General features: G+C 43.9%; 2 protein-coding genes and 2 long non-coding RNA genes across 5 annotated transcripts in view; 2 read left to right on the top strand and 2 right to left on the bottom strand.

The window, feature by feature from the left end:
• The window catches only part of Rsph3 (radial spoke head 3), a 27,493-nt gene extending 24,502 nt beyond the window's left edge, over window positions 1–2,991 (bottom strand). The window contains exon 1 of the mRNA XM_059272824.1: window positions 2,284–2,991. Within this exon, the coding sequence (XP_059128807.1) occupies window positions 2,284–2,813 (530 nt within the window). The 5' untranslated portion in view covers window positions 2,814–2,991. The remainder of the gene's footprint in view (window positions 1–2,283) is intronic.
• Window positions 2,712–14,767, top strand: LOC131918637 (uncharacterized). Its single transcript, XR_009381035.1, has 3 exons — window positions 2,712–2,844; window positions 12,907–13,091; window positions 13,441–14,767. It is a non-coding gene; the product is annotated as an uncharacterized LOC131918637 (long non-coding RNA).
• Window positions 14,768–14,825: 58 nt separating this feature from the next.
• LOC131918639 (uncharacterized) lies at window positions 14,826–23,523 on the top strand. Its single transcript, XR_009381036.1, has 3 exons — window positions 14,826–18,222; window positions 19,847–19,967; window positions 22,474–23,523. It is a non-coding gene; the product is annotated as an uncharacterized LOC131918639 (long non-coding RNA).
• On the bottom strand, window positions 15,499–24,470 carry Tagap (T cell activation RhoGTPase activating protein). 2 transcript variants are annotated; one of them, XM_059272826.1, is made up of 10 exons: window positions 24,264–24,470; window positions 23,465–23,546; window positions 23,322–23,375; window positions 22,983–23,049; window positions 21,540–21,706; window positions 20,902–21,063; window positions 20,324–20,433; window positions 18,784–18,979; window positions 18,095–18,209; window positions 15,499–17,438 (listed from the first exon to the last, which is right to left on the bottom strand). In XM_059272826.1, exons 2-10 carry the CDS (start codon window positions 23,486–23,488, stop codon window positions 16,219–16,221), a joined length of 2,115 nt encoding a protein of 704 aa, XP_059128809.1. In that variant the 5' UTR covers window positions 23,489–23,546; window positions 24,264–24,470; the 3' UTR covers window positions 15,499–16,218. The 2 variants fall into 2 exon arrangements, with proteins under 2 accessions (XP_059128809.1, XP_059128808.1); XM_059272825.1 differs by lacking the exon at window positions 24,264–24,470 and having other exon boundaries at window positions 23,465–23,563.
• Between the last annotated feature and the right edge of the window lie 1,143 nt (window positions 24,471–25,613).

Here is a 25,613-nt window from a genome sequence, read left to right on the forward strand (position 1 = left end):
AACCTTTCCTAAGTTCGGCTGCTTCTGTCAGGCATTTGAGCACAGCCACCAGAGTGGAGCGACTAACAGCCCTCCTCTGGCCTCGGCGTCTGCCTGCTCCTTTCACTTGTACGGGCTCACTGAGATGACACCGGCCCACCCAGACATTCAGGATAACCTCCCCATTTGAACATCTGAAATTTAATTATACTGATAAGTGCATCTGACCACACAAGGCAATGCATTCACAGGTTCTGGGGATTATGGTGAGACATCTCTGGGAACCAACAATATTCTGCCTACCATGATGATGTTAAGCTTCATTTGATCAGTCAATTATTTCATTTCTTTGTATTAAAAATACTTACTAGAAGGTTTCTATGCTTTTTACTAACAGATTTGTAAGAGGAGGATGTCATATTTTGGTTTGGGCACAAGCCTATAGGTAAATGTTACTGTGTTTATGTATTTGTGATCGCTTAACTATCAAATATATAAAATATGTACACACTGATACTCTTATTTGAAATACTTGGGACTACAAGTATTTTAGATTTTTCTCTCACAGTTTGGACTATTTGCTCATATATGATTCAAATGTAAACATGTTCCATACATGCCTTACATACACAGCCTAGAGGTAATTATATACAGTATTTTTTAGTGTAACTGTATTCTGACTATGACCAGTCACATAATGTCCTATGTGGAATTTTCTATTGTGGCATGATGGCACTCAAAAGGCTTTAGGTTTGGGGACAAGAGAGATGGCTCAAGGGTTAAATGTTCATACTGCTCTTGCAGAGGACCAGAGTTTGATTCCCAGCACCCATGTTAGACAGCTTACAACCCTCTGCAACTCCAACTCCGGGGGATCTGATGCCCTCTTCCGGGCTCCACCAACACCTGCGTTCCTGTGCACATACACACAGAAGACACTCACATATACATTAAAAAAAAGCTTCAGGTTTCCAGATTAGGGATGCGCAAACTGTTAAAACTTCTTGTTTGTGAATGAGAAAACTTGTAGTCTAATGGTTTCTTTCAGTTTTATAATTTATGGTGCTACAAAAAGGGAGACACCTTTGAACCCCATCAGGCTTGTATTAATCTTGTATTAATCTTAAAATTTTAAGTTACTCTGAGAGAAAAAAATGAGATAGTCCTATTTATGTGTTGATGAAATTGGCTTCTCCTACCTAAATATAAAACTGGGATTCAGCCCAGTCATATACCTAAGATAATTTGTAATCTTGACTCGCTTTAGACACATTGTTATCCAGTCTAGCCAAGTGTTATCTGGAGAAGTTATTTACTATGGTCAATACAGAAACTTCTGAACGAGATTGGACTAAGGACTTTGTAGTACAGAGGCAGACTGGCCTAAAGACATTCACTCTTTGGACACGGTTACATAGTCACTTACCAGCAAGTTTGGCTAATGGCATTCCCCAAGATATGCTCATTTATAAGGGTATCATGGAAGGTAACCATACTTATGGTAAGGGTCTCATGTACTCTGGGTTGTAAGTAACTACGTTCATGAAATGTTTTACTACGGTTTCTGATACACTGATCTATTAGTCAACACATTATTTCAACATAAAAAATGAACTAACGATAAGAAAAATTCAGCTATCCTACTGTTTCTACCTCTGATGAGCTAGGATAACAGGTTTGTGCCAGGCCTGGCCGAGAGTTACAAGTGTTCAATCACCACTTCAATTTACATTGAGAGCTTCCTGTGTGGCGGGCAAGGTCCAAAGTGAACAAAAGGTGCGGAGATCCCTGCTTCCATGAAGCGCTCACTCTTATGCCCGGCTATTCCTAAACTTGAAGCTTATAGAAAGAACTCTTAAGAGCACTATAAACTCTGTGGTTTTTTACATATACAGGGCTGAATACTGCAAATATTCACTAGAGTAACAATATGTTTTGTGGTCCTGCATGGAAAGCTAACCTAATTCCACCCAGACTGGTGTGAAAAGGGCTTTATGTGGGCTGGCTCTTTCATTTGGCACATGCGATCCGTGTACCACTCCTCGGTACTTCACCTGTCTGCATGATGAAACCAACTTGGCAGAACTGTGGATTAATGTGTATGAGAATGCCCTCTCACCCTGTGGTGTTTGGGGGTGGCTGTGTATAACCATTTGTGTTCACGTCACGGCTCAGGCCAGCTGTGCTTCTGTGTAACCACATGGTTGTGTTGTTTGGGGGCAGGGGTTTTGACTGCGTGTAGACAAGGGAAAGCAGATGGGATGCAAAGCGGAGACCGGACAGGAATTAACTTTGGTCACTCACGACTGCAACAGGCTGTCCCGGTAGCGGCGGCGCTGGCAAGGCACGGCCCGGGGCCTGCTGGTGTAGGTGTAAGTGCCGGAGGCCTCGGTCGCCCGAGGATTGCGGTCTGTCATCGCCGACGTCATGTCGGGGGTCGAACCACCACCCCTTCGGTGGAGGCGGGCTCTGAGGCAGGTGGGGTTTAAGGAGTCGTGGGAGCCGGAGACGTGTAAATAGTGCCAAGGGCAGGGATGCCGCGACGCGCGAGGGCGCGGCTCTCGGGGAAGCGGGCGCGACGCGAGGGGGCCTGAGCAGCAGGAAGCCGCTACTCCAGGCTTGCTCCGGGTAGCGTGGAGCGAGTCCGCCGGGCACGCACCGGTTGCCGAGCAACGCGAGGTTCCGTCTGGAGGCAGGAACTCCAGGCAGTTCCGGCCCGCCGCGTTTCCGGAAGGGCCCGTAGTAAAGGGCACTTCCGGCTCTCGACCCCGCCCACCTGCTGGTCCTCGGGTGCGCCGGCGCACTGGCTGCTTCTTGGCCGGCGGGGCGGCCATGGTGGTGTTGGCGGCGGCCACTGGGACGGAGGTGACGCCGTCTGGCCCGGCTGCGGGGCGCCGCCTGGCGGGGCTGCTGTCAGCGCCATTCTCGCAGGCCCACGTGCTCTTGCTCTTTCAGGGGCGTCCTCGGTTGTTTCTTCTCTGGCCACGCCGCCGCAGCGCTTCCCGCTGTCCGGGCGGTGACGCGCTCCTGGCGGTCGGGCTCCCAGCTCTGTTACGCGCTGGGGCAGGGGCGGGCTGTCTCCTGTTTCCCAGCTCCTCCTCCGCTCCCTGGTGTGAATTCGCACCTGCCTTCTGCACTCACCGCTCTGTGCCAGCATGGTAGAGGACCTTCGGGCCCCCACAGAGCGACTTGGGCCACCCTTTAGACACCCGGGGAAAGGGCTGGGCAGGTTGTTGATTAAACAGGGTTCCCTTACGCTTTTCATCCTTCAGGCTCCGGGTGCCCACGAGCGGAGCGTTTTAGAATTAGTTTAGAACTAGAGATGTTCAAAATCTTGTTTGTGAAGTGTATGCATCCCTTGTGGTGGATTACTTGGGTTAGCAGTTACACCTTCAAGGCAGCTAATCGCTGTCTAGGCGTTAATCCAGCTTCTGCAGGGTACCAACCCGGCAACACGTGGGCAAGTTGTAGTTTTTTTGTGTACGCATGCTGGTTTTTTTTGGTTTTTTTTTTTTTTTTTTTTTTTTTTTTCCTAACCTACAAAATGGGAGTAGTAGAATTTATCCCTTTGGATTTGTGGGGATTAAAAGTGTTAACGAAGCTTCAGTACTTAGAACTGTACCTGGTAAATGTAATTTACAGTTTAAAGTAGGTGGTCACCATTGTATAAGTAGTACGGTTAAAAAAGGTTATAGTAAATGCTATAGACAGAGACTGCTTAAGTCTTTCGATCTGACTAATTTTGAGGAAACTTTTGAGAAAGTGACGTTGAAGTAAGTGGATGTAATGCTGAGGTTAGCGTCTGGTAAAAGGTACCTTTACAATGGCTCTGATGGGTCGGTCATAGCTTAGAGGCTAAAAGCAAGCTTGTTGACCTGGGTTGGAGCACCAGACCCACAGTAGGATTGACCCAATTCCTGAAAGTTGTCTGAGCTCTACACATACACCTTATGTACTCACACACTAATCAATGAAAAAGAGGCTGTGATCGAAGGTTCAAAAGTCCGAGCTGTAGAAATCCAGAAGGGTTTGTGTAGATGAGCTGTAGAACTACTAAAGAATAGTTGGCATTGTTTCATACAAATGGTGGACCAGCATATCAGAATGTTTTCACCCCTCTGGAGCAGAAAACCAAACAGCAAACAGCCGAAACAATAAGGAATCGTGGAAGGCTAGGTCTAAGGAGACAGGGACTTTAGGCTGGTTAGAGAAGGCCCTGGAAGTGACAGAGACAGAGGCATTCCAGCAAAGATGAAAAGAAGGTGAAGTAGTGAAACTTAAGGCTAGCAGAACATTCCAGATCAAGGAAGCAGCAAGAACAGGGTTCTCACATCAGACGTGTTCGCAGACAAGGCTGAGGAGTATGAGTGGGTGGAGCAGGAGAGAAGAGAGATGATGTCAGTAACCAGCTTGTGTGTCCCACGAAAGTCAGTGTGAAAGCTTGGACATTTACTTAAAAGCCCTGTAGAGTTTTGAGTAGAAACTTGACAGTTTGATTAAAAAGAACCACACCACCCCAGTTTATTCATTGGGAATAGACTGCTGTAAAGCATTGGCAGGTAGACCTGACGAGGTCCCCACATATCCAGAGATTTTACCCACACCCCAAAGATGACTCTTAAGGGGTGTGGGTAAATATTGCACAATGTGCTGGGAAACTTGCCCAAATGCCTCGGCTGACATGATCTTTCTCCAGAGTAATAAATTAATTACTTACTTTGATGCTGAGGATCAAACTCAGGTCCTCAAGTATGCTAGCTAGGCAAGAGCTCTAGCAACTGAAGTACGTTCCCAGCTTAAGCCTTTGATTTTACTGTAGCTGACAGAGGAGGAGAAGATCACCTTAAAGGAAGGATTCAGACATTGTGAGTCTGAATTTTGTTCTTGTGTTTTTCCTAGTTGCTGTTACTCTAAAGCATAGGTCTTTCTGTCCTTCCTCCAGAAAGCCAAGGATGTTCATTCAGCAGGTCCTTGTCTTTGGATGAGCTTGAACTATATGCATTTTTTTCAGCCTTATGAGATCGTTGGAAGGTCTCTAGCCATTGAGTGGCTTCTTTTTTCTTGTTTGCTAGTGCCTCTCTAGCATAGAATTCACCAGATAACTCCATTAAAAGCCAAGCAAATGGTCAGGCTCTCCTCACTACACTCTCCACATCTCTGGGCCTTGTCCCTTCAAGTCTTGTCTGTTGTTCTCAACTGTAGTTTTTCTCTCCCTACATTGGAAAGGCTCCTGAAGCCTCCAGGTCATGGCTTTGTGCTTGACTTATGTGCTCTGCACAGAAACTAAGAAAATGCCGAGGAGGGAAAAGAGCAGAAAATTGTTACTACTTTCTGTATTTCCATCCTACCTGGGACTCTGGTCCTTTGCATCCTGACCACCACCAACTCTCCAGAACCTTTAAAAAACTTGTATGGTTTTTGTGAGGTTGGATTAAAAAATACTCTGTTTTCTTTTGAACTTTTACAGTTATTCCTAAAGAATGATTATTCTGATTGGGAGTCATAGGTAGAGACCACTCAGGTTATGGACCAGAGTGACTGGAAGAGTGAGTTGTCGTTTACAGGAAACTCTGGAGCAGAGCAAGTTTAGGGGTGGTCACTGGAAACTTAGTCGGGTCATCAAGATAGAGTTGTGCATCTTCATCCAAGTGGGGATGACTAAGCAGATGGTGGGTAGGGATTGGGCCAGGGCAGAGAGAAAGATGCTTGACACAATGGCATATAGATGGTATTTAGAGTTGTAAACCTTGGTAAGATTACTGAAGGAGTGTAGAGAAAGAACAGGGCCCTGAGCTCTTCCAATACAAGTCAGGAGGCAAAGCAGACTGAAAAGAAGTGGCTGAAGAGATGGAAGGACGCAAAGTCTGGTTACCTAGGAGTTGGGAGGAAAGTGAAGGAGAGGGAGAAGGACCACAATTTCTAACATCCACTGGTCAAGCAAAGTGAGGACACCAGCAAGAGGGAAAGAGTCTGTCCGTGCAGTTAAGGATGAGGAAGCTCAGTTACAGTGGGTTCAGAAGGGAGTGGGAGGCAGGAAGCTGTAACAAGGCAGGCTGACTGTGAAGGAAGAGAAATGGTCCAGGAGACAGAGATGAATTGGACCAAGAGAAAAGTCTCTATTTTTAATGGGAAAATTGGTTTTGTATATGTGTATAGGGATGACTCAATGGGAGTATGGAGGATGTGGACAGGAAGGGAGGAATTGGTGGAAAGATGTCGGTAAGAGATGGGCCCTTTAGCACACGCAGGTTGGGTAGCTCTTCCATAGTCAGAGGAGAAAGGTAAGCTATCTAAGCATGAGTCTAACCAAGCCAGCCAACAGCATTCCCCCATGGTTTCTGCTCCAAGTTCCTGGTTGGTTTCCTGCCCCAACTTCCCTCAATGATGGACTAACCTGTAAGATGACATAAGCCCTTTCCTCCCTAAGTCGCTCTTGGTCATTGTATCTGTCACTGCACCAGAATGAAATTAGAACACTTAGTAAAGGATTAGATGTGGGAATGAGGAGTAGATGGATTTAGGATGGTCACTACATTTTTTGCTTGAAGGAGCTCTGAGTTAGTCCCAAGCTGAAAGAAAACTACCTTCTTTTATATAGGAGACATTAAAAACAAAACAAAACTGTTTTAGGAAGAAGTGACTTAAAACAGTCTTTAGTTAAAACATACAGAAAAAGGAACATTAGAGAAATGTATCTGGCAGTTGATAAAAATGTATTCTGTGCAGGAGGAAATTTTGGGGCATTTGTCAGTTTTCTGAAGTTTATAGTTCATAACTTGGGTTTTCATCCTAGATAAGCATCTGTGTTTGTGATTTAATTTGTATTTGCAAGCATTTCTTTTTCCTATAGAGAAACTCCAGAATCATGTAAACATTTGGGCCTCAGAACCTCATCCTGGCCTGAAGGAGCCCGGCTTTCAGGTCCATGGTGTTCTGTATGGTGTAGTTCCTTGAATCTGGTGGTAATACCCAGAACTGTAGACATGCAGCTTTTCAGTTTCCTCCAGACCTGAGAAGCAGAGATGATGTTCCGATCATTTCCTTTTGATCTAACCATTTCAGAAATTCTCTCTAGTAAGAGCCAGAGGGAGCACAGATTCACCAGTCAGAGCAAAACCGTGACTCAGAGTGTACAGAATAGCTCCCTTCTTGGGAAGTTTTCAGTATCAAAACATGTTGTGTTTTTAAATGAAAAGTAAAATTTATATCCAGTGGATGGAAATTTCTTATAAGAAGACATAAAACCCCCTGACACTTTCTATTCTTGAAAATGAGAGTTATTTTTGTCAAAGGATCTGAGACCTTTGAATCTTTAAATCTGAATGCATTTAAAAAAATTTGTAGGTTATGATAGTGCCTGTAATTCTGTGATTTCATTCACTGGTACCCTCCTTCCCTATATGCCACCTTGATACAGCCCCAAACTGTGTGCCACAGTTTAAAAAACACAGGAAGTGTGGGCATGAGGAATGAAAATACTTTGAGTTGTGAAATTTTAATTTAAGGCTGTGGGTTTCTTTGTCTTAATACCTGATCAAATGTAAGCTTCATTGATGGGATTGTTCTGTGATTTTAAAAACATTTCAGGCTTGTAAAATAGAACAGGCTTATTACAGAAAGCATATAGAATCAGAATCCAGCCTGGAATATTGCCCCCTTCTCTTCAGGAGCATGTACAGTGAGGGCTGTGTTGTTAGGTGTTTCACCAATGATTCCAGTTGTTTTTATCAGAGTATTATAGGATTGTCATCGTGGTTGGAAATGATACATAGTATGGTATGGCACTTGAATTATATTGTTCCTAAGAATAACTTCATATTATAACTCAGGTGCTTACATCTTTGACAGACAGTTAACATCCACAGGCCTCAGAGCACACTGAGATGTATACAGCTGAAATCTGTTCCTTCGGGGACTCGTATTGAGAAAGATTGCCCAAAAACTCTTTTAAAGATAGGGACCATTTGTCTGGTCAACAAAACTTGTAGCAGATCCTAGTAGCAAAAAGAGTTGTAAGTTGTAAAATTGTGCATCTTGTCCTAGAGAGATCCCCTCTCAAGCTTCTGGGCTGCTGTTTCTAAATCTAGCTGTCCTTCCGAAGCCTTGTCACAGGTGTTCATTTGCATTGACGGGATTCCTTCTGTTACTTGGATTTTTAGACAGGCCGTTTCTAGAATGGTTTCAGGTCTGGTTTGTGGGGACTGATGTCTGACTGTTCATACCCACAGAAGAGAGAACACTGTCTAAATGTCTTGTCACTCTTGGAGATTAGAGAGATTGTGAGTCAATGTTTGCCAGACATAGAAAACTGCTGGGAGAAGTCCTGAAATGGCTAAATGAGGAATTCAGTATAGTCCATCATTAGATCAACTGCCCCACATGCATGAGGCCTTAGGTTCAGTTCCCAAAACCATGTTTTTAAAGGACCTAAATGAGCAGAAAGATACATTGTTTTCATGGAATGGAAGACTCAGCCATTTTAGGGCACCAACTCTCCCAATAGATATGTAAATTCAATGAAACTCCAATCTAGACAGTATACTGAGAATGTAGCTCAGTTGGCAGAGTGCTTGCCTAGTGTACACACAGCCCTGGGGTTGATCCCAGCACAGCATACACTGGGTGTGGTGCACAGGGCTGTGATCCCTGTACTTTGGGGATAAAGACAGGAGGACTAGACGTTCAAAGTCATCCTTGGCTATATCGTGACTTCTGAACTAGCCTGGGCTACAGGGTGCCTTGTCTCAAACAAAACAAGAGAGCCTTCCTAGATATTGACAAACAACTGAAAACGCATAAGGATAAACGGACTTAGAATAGTCAAGGGAAAGAAAAAGCTGTGCCAGTTTCAGGAATTCCTATAAAGTTCCAGTGTTAACACAGTGTAATACAAGCAGGATAGTTACAGAGATCAAAGAAAGAGAATACAGTCCCTAAGGAGATCTGTATCTATAAAGTCAATTGTTTACTTTTGGTGTAAGGGCTGCTGGGGATTGAACCCTAGGGCCTTGCTCATGGTAGGCAAATGTTCGTCACTGAATACATCCTCAGCCCTCAGTTTTTGGCAAAGGCAATGAAGCAAGATACAGGGAACACCTTGTTTCCTTTTTTATTGCTATGATAAGACACCATGGCCAAGGCAACTTAGAAATACTTAATCTGGGGCTCACAGTTCGGGAGGATTAGAATCCTTACTGAGCATGGCAGGAAGCACAGCAGCGGGCAGCGGGTAGCAGGCAGCGGGCAGCGGACAGTGGGCAGCAGGTAGCAGGCAGTGGGGAGCAAGCAGCGGGCAGCGGGCAGCAGGCATGGCGATGGAGCAGTAGCTGAGAACTTAAATCTGATCCACTAATTGGGAATGGTGTGGGCTTTTGAAACCTCAAAGCCCTGCCCCCCACAGTGACATGATAAATAAATCAACTACATATTGGGACAAAACCTTACAAACCAAAGAATTTGTAGAATACCTAAAGTACCTACTGCAGTTTATTAGTCATAGATTTAAGTGATGAAAATAGATTTTAAGGAAAATGGGCAAAGGTTTGGATAATTCCCAAATAGACAATAAACACACGAGGAGGTGTTCATCATCGTCTAGTCAATGGAAAATTCAAATGAACCACAATGAGATGCTAGTACATCTCCACTACAGTGGCTAGCTAGTGTAAACTAGCCAACCAAACCAAACTAAGCCAAGCAGGCAGTGCCAATAATGTATTGATAACACTGTGCTCCATGATTTGATTGTGGCAGCATTCTCATAGGCATCTACTGGACGTAAATTAACCACACCATGCATTCTGAATAGATGAGGTTTATTGTATGGTTATACTTCAGTAAAGTTGACCAAAAATAATAAGCCAGTGGAAGAATAAAATCATTTACTGTCTCGATAAAGGACCAAGGATGTACAGGTGCCTAAGCAGTTATTAAAATGCTGTCTCCAGGGCTTGCGGATTTAGCTCAGTGGTAAAGCGCTTGCTAGGCCCTGGGTTCGGTCCTCAGCTCTGAAAAAAAGAAAAGAAAAAAAAAAAAAGAAAAAAAAAATGCTGTCTCCATAGTAAACAGCTAGGCGTAGACTTAGGTCTCACCCCAAGTTGTTTTCCTTCAAATCAGACCATGGTGGTGTGCACAGAAGGTTGAAACAAAGGAGAGCAAGTATCGAGGAGGAGGAAAGTAAATGTCCTGAGAACCGATCTTTTGCTCTCCAAGTCCCCAGGCTCTCCCCGAACACTGACGTCAAAATACACCTCAGAACGCTTAAGATGGGTCTTTGTGAATGATTTCAACATTTTAAAATAACTTCCTCATTTTCCTTCTCCTTCCCTAATAGAAGACCATCAATTCGAGTTATATACAGGAGTTATGTATTAAAAGAGAAAGGTCGAATGGTATATATCAATTTGGAATGGGAACCACGCTCTTTGAATGTATCACTTCCTAACAACTTTTGCAAAAACAGCAAAATTTTTGTTTGTTTAATTTTGGAGTTTTTAAAATTATATAACCAGACTAAAATTAAAAATTAGGTGAATCTAACAATGCACAGAATGCATGGAGTTAATTTTTTTTTAGAATTAGCATATGGATCTGTCAACATTTCTTTTAACTAATTACTTTTTTTTTTTTTTTTTCTCGAGACAAGGTTTCTTTGTGTAACAGCTCTGGTTGTCCTGGAACTCACTCTGTAGACCAGGCTTACCTTGATCTCACAGTGATCCAATTGCCTCTGCCTCCCCAGTGTTGGGATTACAAGCATGCACCGCCTGGCTCTTAACTAATTACTTTTAACATTTTTGTTTCCTATATATTTTGCATTGAGTTTGCCTAGTTCTTTGGGTGTTTAAAAACTAGATTAATTGAAATTTGATATTTTGGGGTTTGGAGAGATGGTTCAGCAGTTAAGAGCACTTGCTGCTTTTCCAGAAGAGCTGAGTTCAGTTCCCAGCACTTCCATGTTGGGAGGCTCACAAAGAATCAGACATGCTTGTCTGACCTCCATGGGAGGCATACCTTCACACACACACACACACACATAAAGAGCATTAACAGCAGATCTTTTAATGATTATTATTTAATTTTAAAAAGTCTTATAAAAGGAATTTTGATGTTTTTCTCCAAAGGATAATTTTATCATTTTGAAATTATTTACACACTAAATTGTTATAGTATTATATTTGATATTTGTTTTGGTTTTGTTTTCTTTTGAGACAGCGTATTTCTATGCAAGCCTTGCTGGCCTGGAATACACTGTGTAGATCAAGATGGCCTCGAACCCACAGAGATCTGCCTGTCTACTTTTTCAGAGCTGGAATAAGAAGTGTGCACCACTACACTAGGCTCTCTTTGATATTTGTATTGAGGTTACTCTGTAAGAAAAGAATGAAAGAGTTTGTAACTGTGTGGCTCATCACTCTTTGCTGTCTAAACAAAGTTAAATAATTCCACCTTTCACACTTTGCGGTGCTAAGTTGTGTATGAATAGCCTGAGTTGTATAAAATACATTTCTGGAACTTCTCAGGTTAAAATAGCAAAAAGCTACATTGTTTGAGGAATTAAAATTACTTTCCTCTATGAATCTGAATTTGTATAGTTGACTTGACTTTATGAAAATAATGTAACAAGATTATGGTAAATATTCCTGATTTTTATGTTCACACAGAAAGCTGACATGTGTTGAAGATCTGTGGGGTTCTGGGTGTGCATCATCTCATTCAGCATCAGAGTAGCCCTGCAGATGAGGATGCAGGGAGAGTGATTAGTGGTGTTGCCAAGGTCATACAGCAAGTGGTAGATTTCAGATGTGATCTCAGGCAGCATGTCTCAAGCCTGCCCCTGTCCCTGGGCTCTGGGTCTTTACTGTTTTATGCACACACACCATGCCTGTGCTCAATCCTATCCCGGCATCAGTTTCCAACAGAAGTGAATGAGACCAAATTTCCCCACATCATCATCAGCAGCACAGAACACTGAAATTTTTAGATTTGTACTTATTAATTAATGGAAGAATGATCATCTTCCCCTAATTCTACTTTTAAGGTAAGAATGAGTTTAAGGGATGGAGGTGTGGCTCAGTGCTAGAGCAGATATTAGCCTATCATTTCCCTTATCATTTAATAGTAACTGTATATTGTAGACATTTCCTTTTTCTGTTAAGGCACACATCCTCCATCAGTTTTTATTTGGTTTATGGTATTTTACTGATAGTTTTGATTTTTCAGTTTTAACTTGTGTCTTTAGATTTTAAATCACGTTGTAAAGGCCTGTTCTATTCTGAGGCTAAGAAGTTTTTCCTTATTTATTCTAGAACTCTGACTTTCTCACTTCCCATGCTTAGGTCTTCTGCCCTTCTAGAATTCAACCTGGCAGGCACCATGAGATACTGTTCCAGAGTTTTGATCGTTTTCCTCTCCAGCCGTTTATGAATGCCTCTGTGTTTCCCGCTGTTTGGACTGTCAGCACCAGGCTGCCCGCCCGCCTTGCCTCTGCTCCAGTCTGTTGGTTGGGGTCTGTTTGAGCTGCCATCCCTCCTGTTTCCTCGGACACGGCCTAAAATAAGTCAAGGTCACTTTACTCTCATCTGCCTTTTCTTCAGTTCTCTTGATTGGTGCTGATTGAGATTTAAAAGATGATATTTAGATCCGTTTACTGTGTTCTAGTGAGCAACAAAACCCCAGAAAACAAACCGAAACATCCCGTGTCCTCCTGGCTCTGTTCCCTGCAGATCTAGGGTCACAGGTAGCCACACCCAGATTTTCATGTGAGTGCAGATCTGAACTCAGGTTCTCATGTTTGTGCAACAATCACTTTTGCCCACTGGGCCATCTCACTGGTCCCCATATTAAACTGTATTCTGTAGCGAACAACATAAAGTATCTCCGTTTCCATTCAAGATATTGCTGAAAGTGATTCATTTTCATCTCCAGCAAACTGTGCACACTTTGGCCTCCTCACTATTTCTCCTCTTGCAAATGAAGAGTTTAAAACCACATAATTCAACTAGTGAAGAATCTTCAACTATTTGAGATCCTATCTGATGTGGCTTCCTGCATGGTTGACCATTTAGGAAGAAAGCATACATTGGCAGCTCTCCCAGTGAGATCACAATCAGGTATTTATCTAATTATTCTTTTTAAGTGTGCATTAATATAGACAGTATTGGACATTCCCATCCCCAGCACTGGGAGGCACTGTGGCCATTAGCCATTGCTTGGTATATTAGTGTTGTAAAACCTAGCTGCTGATTCAACTGCTGTGGGACCTGCCATTGTGCTGTGTGGTTATTGGGTTTAAGTTTTAAGCAATTGTGTTTGCCTCTAGCAAAAGTGCCCAAATTTAATAAATTTCCCTAATCCAACATAGCTAGGAAAGATTCAATTTATTTAAGTCCTGGGATCGGGGACAGAATGTGTCTTTGGAAATAATTATAGTATATCGTGTGTCACCTTCCCTCTTTATAGGAGGAGAGAAAATTTCTCAGGAGAAACACAAGGCTGGCCATCTGTGTCAAAGAGGAGCATGGAATGGACCTTGCTAACACCGTGGTCTCCAAATTCCAGTCTCCAGGGCCACAGACAATGCATTTCTGCTGTTGAAGCACCCCCTTCCTCCACAAATGAATTAGGAAATCCAACTGGAGAGCACCAGTGGACCCTATGGAAACAAGTGGGTCCCCTGAGGTGTGACATTTGAACCAGTCACTGTGCCTTCTCCTTAGTCAGAGACATCAACGAGAATGACAAGTGCTTTCCCACCAGGAGCCATAGGAATCTGACCGTGAACAGGGCTTCCAGTCTCACTGTTACTTTTTAAAATATGGGCAGCTAGCCCGGCGTGATGGTGTGTGTCTTTAATCCCAGCACTTGGGAAGCAGAAGCAGGGCTCTCTATGAGGTCAGCTTGGTGTACACAGTGAGATCCAGGCTAGAGAAACCGTGTCTTAAGTAAATATGTAGACGGATATTTGAGGAGGGTTTTCAGGACCTGAGGAAGGGTCACATGGAGGTCGAGTCATTGGTACAGCGGGACTACGTTTAAAACTTGCTGATTTGTCATCCTGGTTAGCCACGGGAGGAGGTGATGGTCTGATTCTCATGAGCAAGTCACTAAGAGCCACGCGGCAACGCATTGCCTGTAATCCCAGTGCCTGGCAGGCTAAGGCAGTGAAGTTTCACTTTCTGGTACTGCCTGGGCCACAGGGAAATCCTGTCTCAAATAAATTACATAACATATACACACATATATGTGTATATATATATTTATATATATATATATATATAAACTCTGTCATTCACCATCTATCTATCTATCTATCTATCTATCTATCTATCTATCTATCTATCTATCTATCTATCTATTTATCTACTTACCTACCTACCTATGTATCTATCTCACTGAGAGCCTGGTGGAAGATCATTTTATCCTAACACTGAGACTCAGCATAGTGCCTGGAATGTGGTAGGTACTAAAGTCATGCCTCCCTTAGCTTTCGGCTCTGAGAAGGGGTTACCTTTATTCTCTTACCAGTCAGAGGTGGATGGCCTGCCCTTTGATATTGATTTATTATTGGTGCTTAACAGAGCATTAAAAAAGATTTTATTTATGTATTATGTTTTGTCTATCTATATGTTCACCATGTGCATGCCTGGAGGCCAGAAGAGGGCATCAGATCTCCTGGAACTGGAATTACAGGTGGTTGTGAGGAGTTATACGGGTGCTGGAAACTGAACCCAGTCCTCTGCAAGAGCAATAAGTGCTCCTGGCTGCTGACCCATCTTTCCAAGTCCTTAATAGAGCTCCTTTTTTTTTTTTTTTTTTTTTTTTTGTGGACCAGTTTGATCTCCAACTCAGAGATCCACGTGCCTCTGCCTCTCAAGTTCTAGGATTAAAGGTGTGTGCCACCACTGCCCAGCATAATAGAGCATTTTAAATGTTAATTTTGATCATGTTGCTTGAACAACCCAGTTTACAACATGGCTAACCAAATTCTCAGTAAATCACCTCTGAGGAAGAATCAGATCTTTTTTACTCATTAGCTAGACCAAAATCAGGAGTGTGTACAGTGTCATAAAAATGAACATAATTAGGAAGATTGGAGCCCAGTACTATAAAAAAAATTTGGATAAATAACTTGGTCATTGTAGTAAAATTCTAAGATCATAAATATTTATCCTTATGATGCTAATGACAAAGGAAATTGAACATCACGAAAGTGAGAGACGTAAAGGCACTGGACAGTCTAATCTATTACATATGGGAAGCATTACATCTGCCAGATCATCTTGTGTCTTATAGTTTTTTCTGTCCCCTGAATGACTGCTTGCTGAAAAAAGTGTCTCAAATCCCCAGAGAACAGAGACTACATCTCCTGGACACAAGCTCCCCAAGGTGTGTGACAGCCTGAAACAATGCGAATATAGTGAACAGATGCTAGCTGAATGAACCAGATGTGGATAATGTTCTTGATGGATTCTTATTGATTGAGGAAAAAGGGATAACACCAGCAAAGAGTGGACACTCTAAAGGAGGAAGGCAGTTTATTGTAGTGAAACTGCACTGAAGTTTTATACATGACCCCTCAATGCATACAACATCACTTTACTCCACACTGTTGCACAAGACACCACTGAACTGCAGAGGCTCAAAGTGCTCTGCATGAGTTAATTCTGACACAACACATTTCCACCGCTCCACCCACATTCCATTAGATATTGAAAGACCTCCCCCCAGCCTCTGACAGCTCCCACGTGGTGCATAGTGTCTTTCCGTGTACTTCCTTCCACTATGCTAGTTAGTTGTCAGAAGCCTGCTTAGGAAAACCGACTTACATGAGAGGTTCCGACATTTCTACCTACACGCAGCTCTTGGAAAATGTGAACACTGGCAAGACATCTGAGGTAACTAAGAAAAGTAAAGATAGTAGAAACATGCACCTGGGGACGAAAACCAGCAATATATAGAGAGTACATAAATGCATGCATGCAGGGGTGTATGTAGACGACACCTCTTTCATCTAACATCTTGTCTATAGTACATTTTAGACATTACCACATATTGCACAAACCCAGATATACACACAATCTGACGTGTCGCTGTGTAAGCCATCCTCACAGAGGAGAGCTCTACACAACATTCTGAATGAGCTTATTCATGACTTTTTGGAGAGTAGAATTGACAGTTCTCTGTGCAGAAATATATTCACATACACCACAAGTTAGCCATGGTACAAGGTCTCCTTTCCTAAATGTAGGATTCTTTAGCACACTGGAGTTGGTCAACCTCAAAGACCATGTGTTGTTGCCTGAGACAGTCCAACTTAGCCTCCTGCATGGATTCAGACACGGTCCTCAGTCGGTGCAGCTCAGATCTCCCCCGAGTTTCCACAGAGACACAGACCGTCTGACTCTGTTTCCAGTGCTCAGTCATGGGAGACAGTCTGTGTCCACCAGGTGTCCCTTCACTGTGGTCACCTCCAAGGCGAGAAGGCAGAGCTGTGTTCCATTTGAGCATTCTCGCTCTCATACTGGCAACCGTCTGGCCACCGTAGGCTGTGAGTCCAGGTGCCTGGTAATGAATGGCCTCTTCGTACGATGGTGGACTTCCTGGCTTCCTCACATCCACTATCTGGAACACGTTATCAACCGAGAGGGCCCAGGTTCTAGACAAGCTAAAGCCCAGAGTTGTTTGGCTTTGGATTTCTGACTCATTTTCCTGGATGATTCTGCCAGCAAGCTGGCTTTCTTTTCTGAAACTCTTCCTGATTTGGTCTCTAGCAAAGTCTTTGGATTTCTCAGACCCCATGCTGGAGGTCCCGGGCAGCACTTTTTTGTGAGACGTAAAGGAAAATGACATGGAATGCTTTCTAATTTCCCTCTGGGGTTTGATCTTGTCTGTCTTTGTGGTGAAGCTCTGGTGTCTGGTGAAGAAGTTTCTTTTGGGACAGGATGGAGAAGGCAGAGGTGAGCTGTCCAAAGATTTACCTGGGGAGACTCTGGAAAATGCTCTGGGTACCAGTCCCTGTGATGGTGCTAAACCTTGGGTCAAGTTCTTTATCTTTAAATCCACTGGTCTCTTGGGCTTGCCTTCAGCTGCCGGGAAGACTTCCTCTGTAAACGGATCTTCAGCCTCCTCACCCTCTGAACAAGAGGCTTCCTGGGGCATGGTGAAGTTATCCTCACTCTTGGTTAGCTTTTGTTTTCTCATTTGGCCCATGAGGCACTCTTGTGAGGGTGACATGTTGGGTTCAGAGAACCGCCTATCTTGCTGGCCAATGGAGCTTTTCAGCCTGGCTACCATGCTAACAATGGGTTCTGAGCTTGACTCACAGGTGTCCTGTGGGCCCCGGGTATCCAGGCCAGCGGGCCCCTCCAGCTGCCTGCTGGGAGAAGTGGTGGCACTCATGGGCTCCACATCTGGGTCATTGCTGTCGTAAGCTGAGTCATTCTGCAGAGTTGACACATCTGGGAAGAGTTAAGGCGGAGGTGAACATTTTATCTAGGCTCTTTCAGCAACAGTATTTACTACAGGCTGCCCTGTTTAGACCTATGGTGATTTGGTGGAAGTGCATTGGGGCTTGATCTGACAATACATTGATTACATTAAAACTTTGCTTCTGTCTAAAATGATCTTTAAATGGCGAGAAAATGGGAAAATGAAATGGAGGGAGGAGGAAGGGAAAGAGATACATACGAGGAAAGGAAGATGGCAATGCCAATATTCTTTAAGGTTTATTGATCTGAATTCATAGGATTGATCCTTTGGGTAGCTCTTGTATTGGACCAATTTCCATTTTAATGGACTCACATTCTACTGCAGAGCTGGAACTTCCTTACTCCAACACCATAACTAAAGTTTACTAAGTAGAATTAAGAGTCATTGTAGCTTAGAATAGGAAGGAGAAAATTCCAGATTGATGAGAAAGAATGTAGCGGGAGGAGGTGTTGCGGGTAAATCTAATCGCAAGGCCTCATGGTTAACGACTTCCTTACAGACTTCTGACTTGTGCAGGCGAATCCTGCTTCCAGTACCAGGGATGCCTTACATCAATTTCTGGATCATCAGGGACTGGCATGGGCTTCTCCCCAGAACCACAAGCAAGTGACAGAACGTTCCGTACCTGAACTGTCAGTGTGTTCCAGGGAGTCGTCAGAAGTGATGCGGGAATGTGTCGGCATGTTCTCCCCAAATATTTCAAAGCAGTTGTCAATGAGGAATTCCACCAATGTCTTAACCTGTGAGGAAAATGTAAGCAGTTTTTCAGCTTAAGTACATTCATAAAAAAGAAAGTAAAAAAGAATGAGAACATATCAGGGTCAACTACTGGGGAAGCAGCAGAAATAGATACTTTTATGTGCCTAAAAAGCACATTGAGATTAGTAGCAATAATACACTTTATTATTTTATGAGGCATGCATTTTTTTTTCAAATTTCAGGATTAAAAAAATTACTTTGAAGTAACTGAAATTTTCATTTAAGGAAGTAGCTGTCCAGATTTCTAGTTGAACAGGCAGAATGTGATACACAGAAGGAAAAGGACAGTGGTTTTTCCAGCCAGGGAGTTAGTGCTGTAAATGTCTGCTACCCTGGCCCGTCTCCCAGGACAACAGAGGTTGCAAATATTTCACTCTGCAGCGAATATGTGTATGTAAGAGAGTGGGACCATGAGAAACACATCCTGTAGTTGAGACTTTCTCTGTGGGCCCAGAGTCACTTTAAGAAACTCAAATCAGAAGCATTTTAGATGCTTGGCTTTTACAGAGGGTGGACTCATGACCAGAAAGTTTCTCAGACAGAGGCAGGATGTACCTTATTGTTCAGGTCCTTCTGGGCCTGGAAGGACAGGTTCTGGTCATTCTTCAGAGCAAGCATGTTGGGCCCGATGCAGATGGCTAGGTTGCTGGAGTCCATCTTGTTGACCTCGGCGTTCTTGCTGATCAGGTGCAGCACGGAGACCAAGTGCCTGAGCAGTAGAAGGTTGGGCCTGGGGAGGCGATCCGCAACCCTGGAAGAAATTGACAGATGGGGGCTTTCATGTAGCCCTTAGCCTGGCCTCTCAAGAGGTTCTCCCCAAACCGGACTTCCTTTAAAACGAGGAAGGTGCATTTCCAAAAGAAATGTTGTGAAACGTTCATTCAGACTCTTGCAGCAGCAGCTGACCTGGGTTGGGGCCAGTAAACCACAAGGTTGTAGCAACTGGGACTCCAATAGTGCCTCTCTTTATTATACACACGGATGCTGACTGTGAAGCAACGCCTGTGTAACCACCACAATCCACTTCACATTTGAAAACAATTTTGTCACACCATCAAATTACTGCATCAGAATGCTGTTTTGAGCCCTGTGAGACTGATTATCTCACACTTCTTTGGACTGTAAATTTTAGAGCAAGACTACCCATTTTCATATCATTCTGAGAAATCTTTAGATAGAATCCATCAGTCTATAAAAGCATGTTTATAACTAGAGGCAGGCAGGACTTAAATGCAAACATTGCCCTCGTGGTAACAGATTAGATTGTGTCTTTACATTTTGGTATTTCAAAAAATGAAATGAATCCAAAACATGGATCCTTTCAATTTCTTAGTGTTGTTTTCCTAAAAGAGTTTTATGCCCAAGTAGGAACTCATTGTGATAATCTTAGAATTCTGGGCGTGAGGGTGGACAGAGCTATCCTCCTTTCGGAAAATATTTCATGGACCTATTTGGCTGCTGGGGACAACTATTGCATGTCGGTGGACTTTCTGAGGATTTGGCAAAGGTTCTGACATGTTAACGGAAGACATTTGCGACTCTGGTTACGCAGAGGTCACACTTTCAGTTTTTAATGTCATTTATGCTAACTATTGGAATTTGTTTTTGTTAACCATAGAATTTAGAGTTCACTGTGGAGTTTTATAAACAAAACAATCCCTTCCAAGTTGCTCTGCTGTGCAGTAAGTGTTTATGAGAGAAGAGTGGCTGGCACAAGGACACCAGTTGATGAAGTTAAGGTAACTCCAATCCTGTTGTCTAGCCTGTGGTAAAGTGTTCACAGTCTGAGTTTATTCTGTGCCTTTTAAAACTACTGTGTTTGGGTTCTCTCCTATCTTGGATCTGTGAGAACTGAAGTTTACGTTCTGCTTTTTAAGAAGTTCTTTCTCTCATTTGGGTAGAAGTACTTTTTTTATTTTTATTTCTTTTAAATACCCAGGGCTCCTTCTGGCTTCTGTGACGGGAGTAGATGAGCAATTCCACTCAGACTCCCTGGACCCCCCAGTTTCCGTGAGACAGGGATCCCCAAGGCCGTGCCCAGGTTGCGAAGGAGGAAGGATGGCAGTCTCACGTCCTGCAGTGACTAAGGACTTACTGTTTTAGGGCCTCGATTCTGTCCTCCTCGCTGGGCTTCTCCAGGGCGCCCATCCACTCCTCGAAGAGGTCACAGGAGAGGAGCTTCAGGGGGATTCCTCGGAGGAAGTCCTGGAGGGAGAAAGGGGTGTGTTTGCTGTTGGTGCGGGGCAGTGAGTCTTTCGCCTCCTTGCACCCCGGTTCACCCAGTTCCACCCCCGTGTTTGCTTCCTTTAGGGAGCCTCCTCCAAACCCACACGGTGCTCTGGAACCTCCCAGTAACCAGCACAATAAGATGCACTGTCCATAGGTAGGTGGACTCTGGGGAGACCAGATTTATGAATGGACTTGGCCATGGGGGCGATCAAGTAATATTTTGAAAGAATTTCCTGCCACCCTTTCTGTTGAAGCCCGGGGCCACTGAAACAGAGGTGCTTATACGAATAATTAAAAAATGTAACTAAGAAAAGACTAAACTCCCAGATCAGCAGGCTTTGCCCGGCAGGGAGCAGTGCGGGGGTGGGGGTGGGGGGCTGGTTTCCTGATGAGTCTGTCAGCGCGCCCCCAACAGGCCATCTGGCACAAATGCAGCAGACTCACCTTGAAGACCACAGCCAGCAGGTGCACGGGCAGCTGGTTCAGGTTCACCGGGCACCCACAGTTCAGTTCTTCCTTCAGCTCCTTGCGGGCCTTCTCGCTGGCAGCTTTCCTGAATATTCCTTCGGTTGAAGGGCCTTTAAGGCAGAGGATGGTGAGGATGTCCTGCGGGAGCAGAAAGCGTTGCTGCGGTTAGTGCACGGAAACCTATCTATAGGCTCTTGTCACAGGAGAGCCTTCCTTCACAAGCTACTGAGGCCGGTGCTACCAAAGACACCCCTCATTTTTTTCTCAGAGGAGGTAAATTGTGAAAGCACTAATTTTGCACGTTTGAAAATTATTTTGGCCCCCGCCCCCATGTTCTCATAGGAACACTACATTCCCCACAGACACCCTCTGCTCCCTCTTGGCCGAGCTTTAGGAGTTAAAAACATTCCACCATCTTCGATCCACAAGTCAGAGGACTGAGGGAGGGACTGTTACTCTGAGCACGTCGGTGGATGGCGGCGGGCAGATGGCTTCCCCGCCGCACTGGAAAGTCAGGGGAAGCTTCAAACGATGTTCCATCGTGTTCAGATTTCCCAAAGGCCTTCAGGTCCCAGAGAAAAGGGAAGAAGGTTTATGAGTCAACACACACCTACCTGGATGGGCCTGGGGAGTGTGTCGTTTTCCCCACAGATGGCTGACAAGGGTTGATCGAACAGTGACACCTTCAGCTCTGGTTCCAGTGAACCAGGGAAGTCAGACGAAGGAGAGAGCTTTCTCATGAGAGAGGGCCAGGACAGCACTTTCTTTCTCTTCTTAACCTCTATAGCCAAGGAAACAAGGAGATAAAGAGAAAAGACAACGTTAATAATAAGGCAAGATCCAGACTAGAACATCGATGGTCTTGGCCACGTCATCCTATCTATAGCATGCCATGTTGAAAGAAAAAAAAAAAACCAAAAAAACAAAAAAACAAAAAACCCCAAAACCCAAAACGCTGTTGAAAACTTGAGAGGGCCAAGGGCATAACCCTTGGTCCAGAAAAGTCAACCCCCAAACAACCACACTGTTTCCAGGGCAGCCAGTCCCTAAACATCAACACCAGGGTTCCTCAGAGGCTCCACCTTTCCTGTTTTTACCCTCACAGCTATTAGCTACAGAAAACTAGCAGAATTTAATGGTGTGGGTCAAAACCCACTCATTTTAATGTTTTAACGCATTGTTCCTAATAACCACAGAGAATGTTTCTGCTTAATGGATATCACTTTAACTTATTTCTTTGAATGTGAAAGTTACAAAGAGAGGAAGTAAGTGTCTTGCTCAAGATCTTTGAAAGGTTCTGAGCAGGGCTGACGGGTCACCTCCGTTTTAGCACTTAGCCACCACTAGAGGGGGCTACATCACCCAGGGAATCTTGCAGTCACCCAGTCTGGGAGTTTCAGAAGCTAATACATGGTTCTCCAGGAAGGCGGCCACCCGGGCGTGGCGCTTTGCCAAGTATCCGACCCTTCTGATAACTATAAAACTTGTGTGCAATGGTATCAGAACTCAAAAGTTCCCCTTTTCTTTTTTCCCCTTCTAATTTTAAAGGCTGTGCTTCCTAAACAACTGGTTTATGTTTTTACATATTTTGTACTGAAAAGTGGAAGACAGACAAGAACAGTGAGGCTCATCCTGATACTTTGGGAGGAGTGATCAGATCTGATGCACACTGTAATAAAACATGTTATGAAAGAGTATAAGAGTGGATCCTGATCTTACTGAGATCAGCAACAATTGCCCATGAACTAACTCTTAGTGATTGCAGTCTCCACTAAAGAAGGAAGCAAGTGGTGGGAAGAACAGTGTGTGTTTCTCCAGTGTGTGCATGCTCCCATCCTCAGGCCGGCCTGGTTGGAAACCCCCTGTGGAGCTGGGGCCATAGGCTGCAGACAGTCTTCCCTCCTACAGAACCTGCTGTTCTAGTCAAGGGTTAATGTTCTGCGGTCTCTCAGAATACTTAGAAAACAAATTCCTAGTAAAGTAAAAGCCCTGTGGTTTTGCAGACCGAGATCGCTAGTTGGGCTCACGGAAGAGAGCAGTATGTTTTCAAAACTCACCAATTAGCTGGCAGATGCTGTCTTCACTCTCACATGATGTCAACAGCGGAAGGGCCTTGATATCACCCTGGAAACATATTGAAGTTAAAATAGTGACCTAAGACATGCAGACTCCCTCCACAAAATGCACAGACAGCTTTTATTCATCTTAAAAATTAAGACAATTGCATTGACTCTGCATTCTTCTCAGGTCAACATTATTGCGGAAGAGCTCAATCAATGTGTCTAATTTATAATCTGCTGTTCACTTTACACTGATAAACAACCCAAACATTCAACAAAAAGAACATTTTCCATCTTCTTACAGTGTAAATCAAGTTAAAAACATTACGTTCTTACCTCTGACTGACATTCAATCAACGTCTCCATGTTATTGGCACTAAGTGTTTTTGACTAAAAGAGAGAAAAATAACATCAGTGAAGGTCTCTTGGGCTCTCGTCTGTGGACAAGATGAATAAGTAAGTGTGAAGGACTCACGTACCTCCAGACTGCTTGTCAACTTCATTGGAGATGGGCCTGACAGTCCAAGGGGGCGTTTCACTAGCGTGCGGCTTCGATTCTGTCTACAATACATCATACAGGAAAAGTTATAAAATAGAATAGCCAGTCAAATGTCAGAGTCAGATTGCCAAAACAACAACAACAACAACAACAACAACAACAACAGAGCCCTGAGCGTAAATCTACTGGATAGAAAGTTTTAATTTAAAGCCAGCCTCCCACTGAGAGCAGCAGGAGAATCTCATCCAACTTTTCATTTGCATTTATTTTATCCAAATGAAATAAATATTCCTAGGTTTCCATGAAATAAGATAGAAATCAATCTTTCTTACTAAATTATTAAGAACAGCATCTGAGAAAGTTATTCCTAAATTCCTTAAGCCAGATGTCTTTACCACTCGGAAACTTACTTTGTTGTCCATAATTACATTCTCATCAGGAGAATCTGAGTACAATTATAGCAACTAGCACTTTTTTTTGAGAGCTCATACGTCGTATATTAAATGCTCTGCACTCTCATCTAAACCCAAATTAGAAAGAAATTTATTTCTAGGATACTAGTTACGGCATACAGAAACCAAATCCAACATTTACAGAATTCCTCGGCCCCCAAATTGCAGCTGTCACATGGCAGGCGAGCATTCTGCGTTCAGAGTCCTTCTAAGACAGACACATGTTTCACGGCAGAGCTTTTCTTCAGTGACATATAATCTCAGGGATCCAAGACCCACAACCTTCAAGGCAGTTTATGTTCTGTCCTGTTAATCTACAGTACTTACCCCGGGAGGGTCTTCAGCCAGAGTTCTTTTACCTCCAATGAGCTGTGGAAAACAGGAGACCCAGCATGATAGATACCCTGGCCCTAGGAATCCACCCACAGACGAGACACTGGAGCCCTCAGACTCATGTGCTGTGCGTTATAAGTGGCGGGGGCGGGCAGGTGGAAACTCAGAATATTACCGGGGCCGGAAGGAACATCATGGGCTGTCACACAGAGAACCAGCCAGACACTACACAGCTCTCACTTCCTCATTCCTTTTAGGGTGGCGATGGTTCTTTCCACCCCCCGTTCCCACCCCATTTCAAAGTAAAAATTTCTATAAACTACTAGGGGTGGAAAACGTGACATAGTGAGCATAAGAGAAGGCTTTAATGAATGTCAAGGTGGTACGTGCGAATGAGAAAGTGTGTTATTCTCTGTGTAAACAGCATTTTATTTTGGAAAGCGGTCATCTTGCCCCCTCTCTGGTTTGTCTATCCTGTTAGGGTGCTGTATCCCTTTCACCCACCATCCTCCCTGTCCCCCAGGACTAGATATGGATGGTACATCTAAGTGCTGGATGTTGCTATAAAACCAGAGCAGAGGCCAAGGAATGGCTTCCCCTCTTTGAAAAATGATCACTCTCAAAAGCTACATCAGTTTCTTCGGAGTCAGGGGAACTGCCCACCGAGAATTAGATTTCTTCCTCTAAGTTTATTGGGAAGTACAGTAAGAGGCAGTCCTACTCACACAGCTGCGTTCATTTTAGGATCAATGACTTTGAAAAGCGGAGTAAAGGGTTACATGTCTGTCAGTATCACAGCGTCTTTGGGGAGTTTAACAGAAAGAAAATGGTTGAAATGTAAATGCTGTAAATTACATTGCACGTAAAAGTGCCCTGCACTCTGTCATCCTCTGTTACATCGCCTGCCTCCTCTTCTTTCTTTGAGACTAAATCACGTCCCATGTGGGCGTCAACTGGCATCACACCTCAGGACTCTGGCTTTGAATGTTTTACCGATCATTTGATGTGCGGCTCTGCAGCATTCCACCCGATTGTCTAAGTTGGTTTTCGGGTTTTTGGTGCTGGAGATTGACACCTGCCCCTCAGAACACATTCTGTTTCCAAGCTGCACCCCTAGCCAGGATTACTCTTGCGGTTCCCTAGTGTCAAGGGCACTGCTGCTCTGGAGAAAGCCTTCTCTCCTCACCAGGTAGAAGGCTCTTGGTGATGTGAAAATGGAGCCCACTTTACAAGGGTTTTCACCTTAATTCCATCATCTGCGTTATCACCCAAAGAGACACAGCTCAGCTCTTCTTGAGATGGAAGACTTCAGTGCCTTTGTGTGTGGTTGGTATATTGTGCACC

The sequence above is a fragment of the Peromyscus eremicus genome, chromosome 8b, assembly GCF_949786415.1.
Source record: "Peromyscus eremicus chromosome 8b, PerEre_H2_v1, whole genome shotgun sequence".
Taxonomy (NCBI): Eukaryota; Metazoa; Chordata; class Mammalia; order Rodentia; family Cricetidae; genus Peromyscus; species Peromyscus eremicus.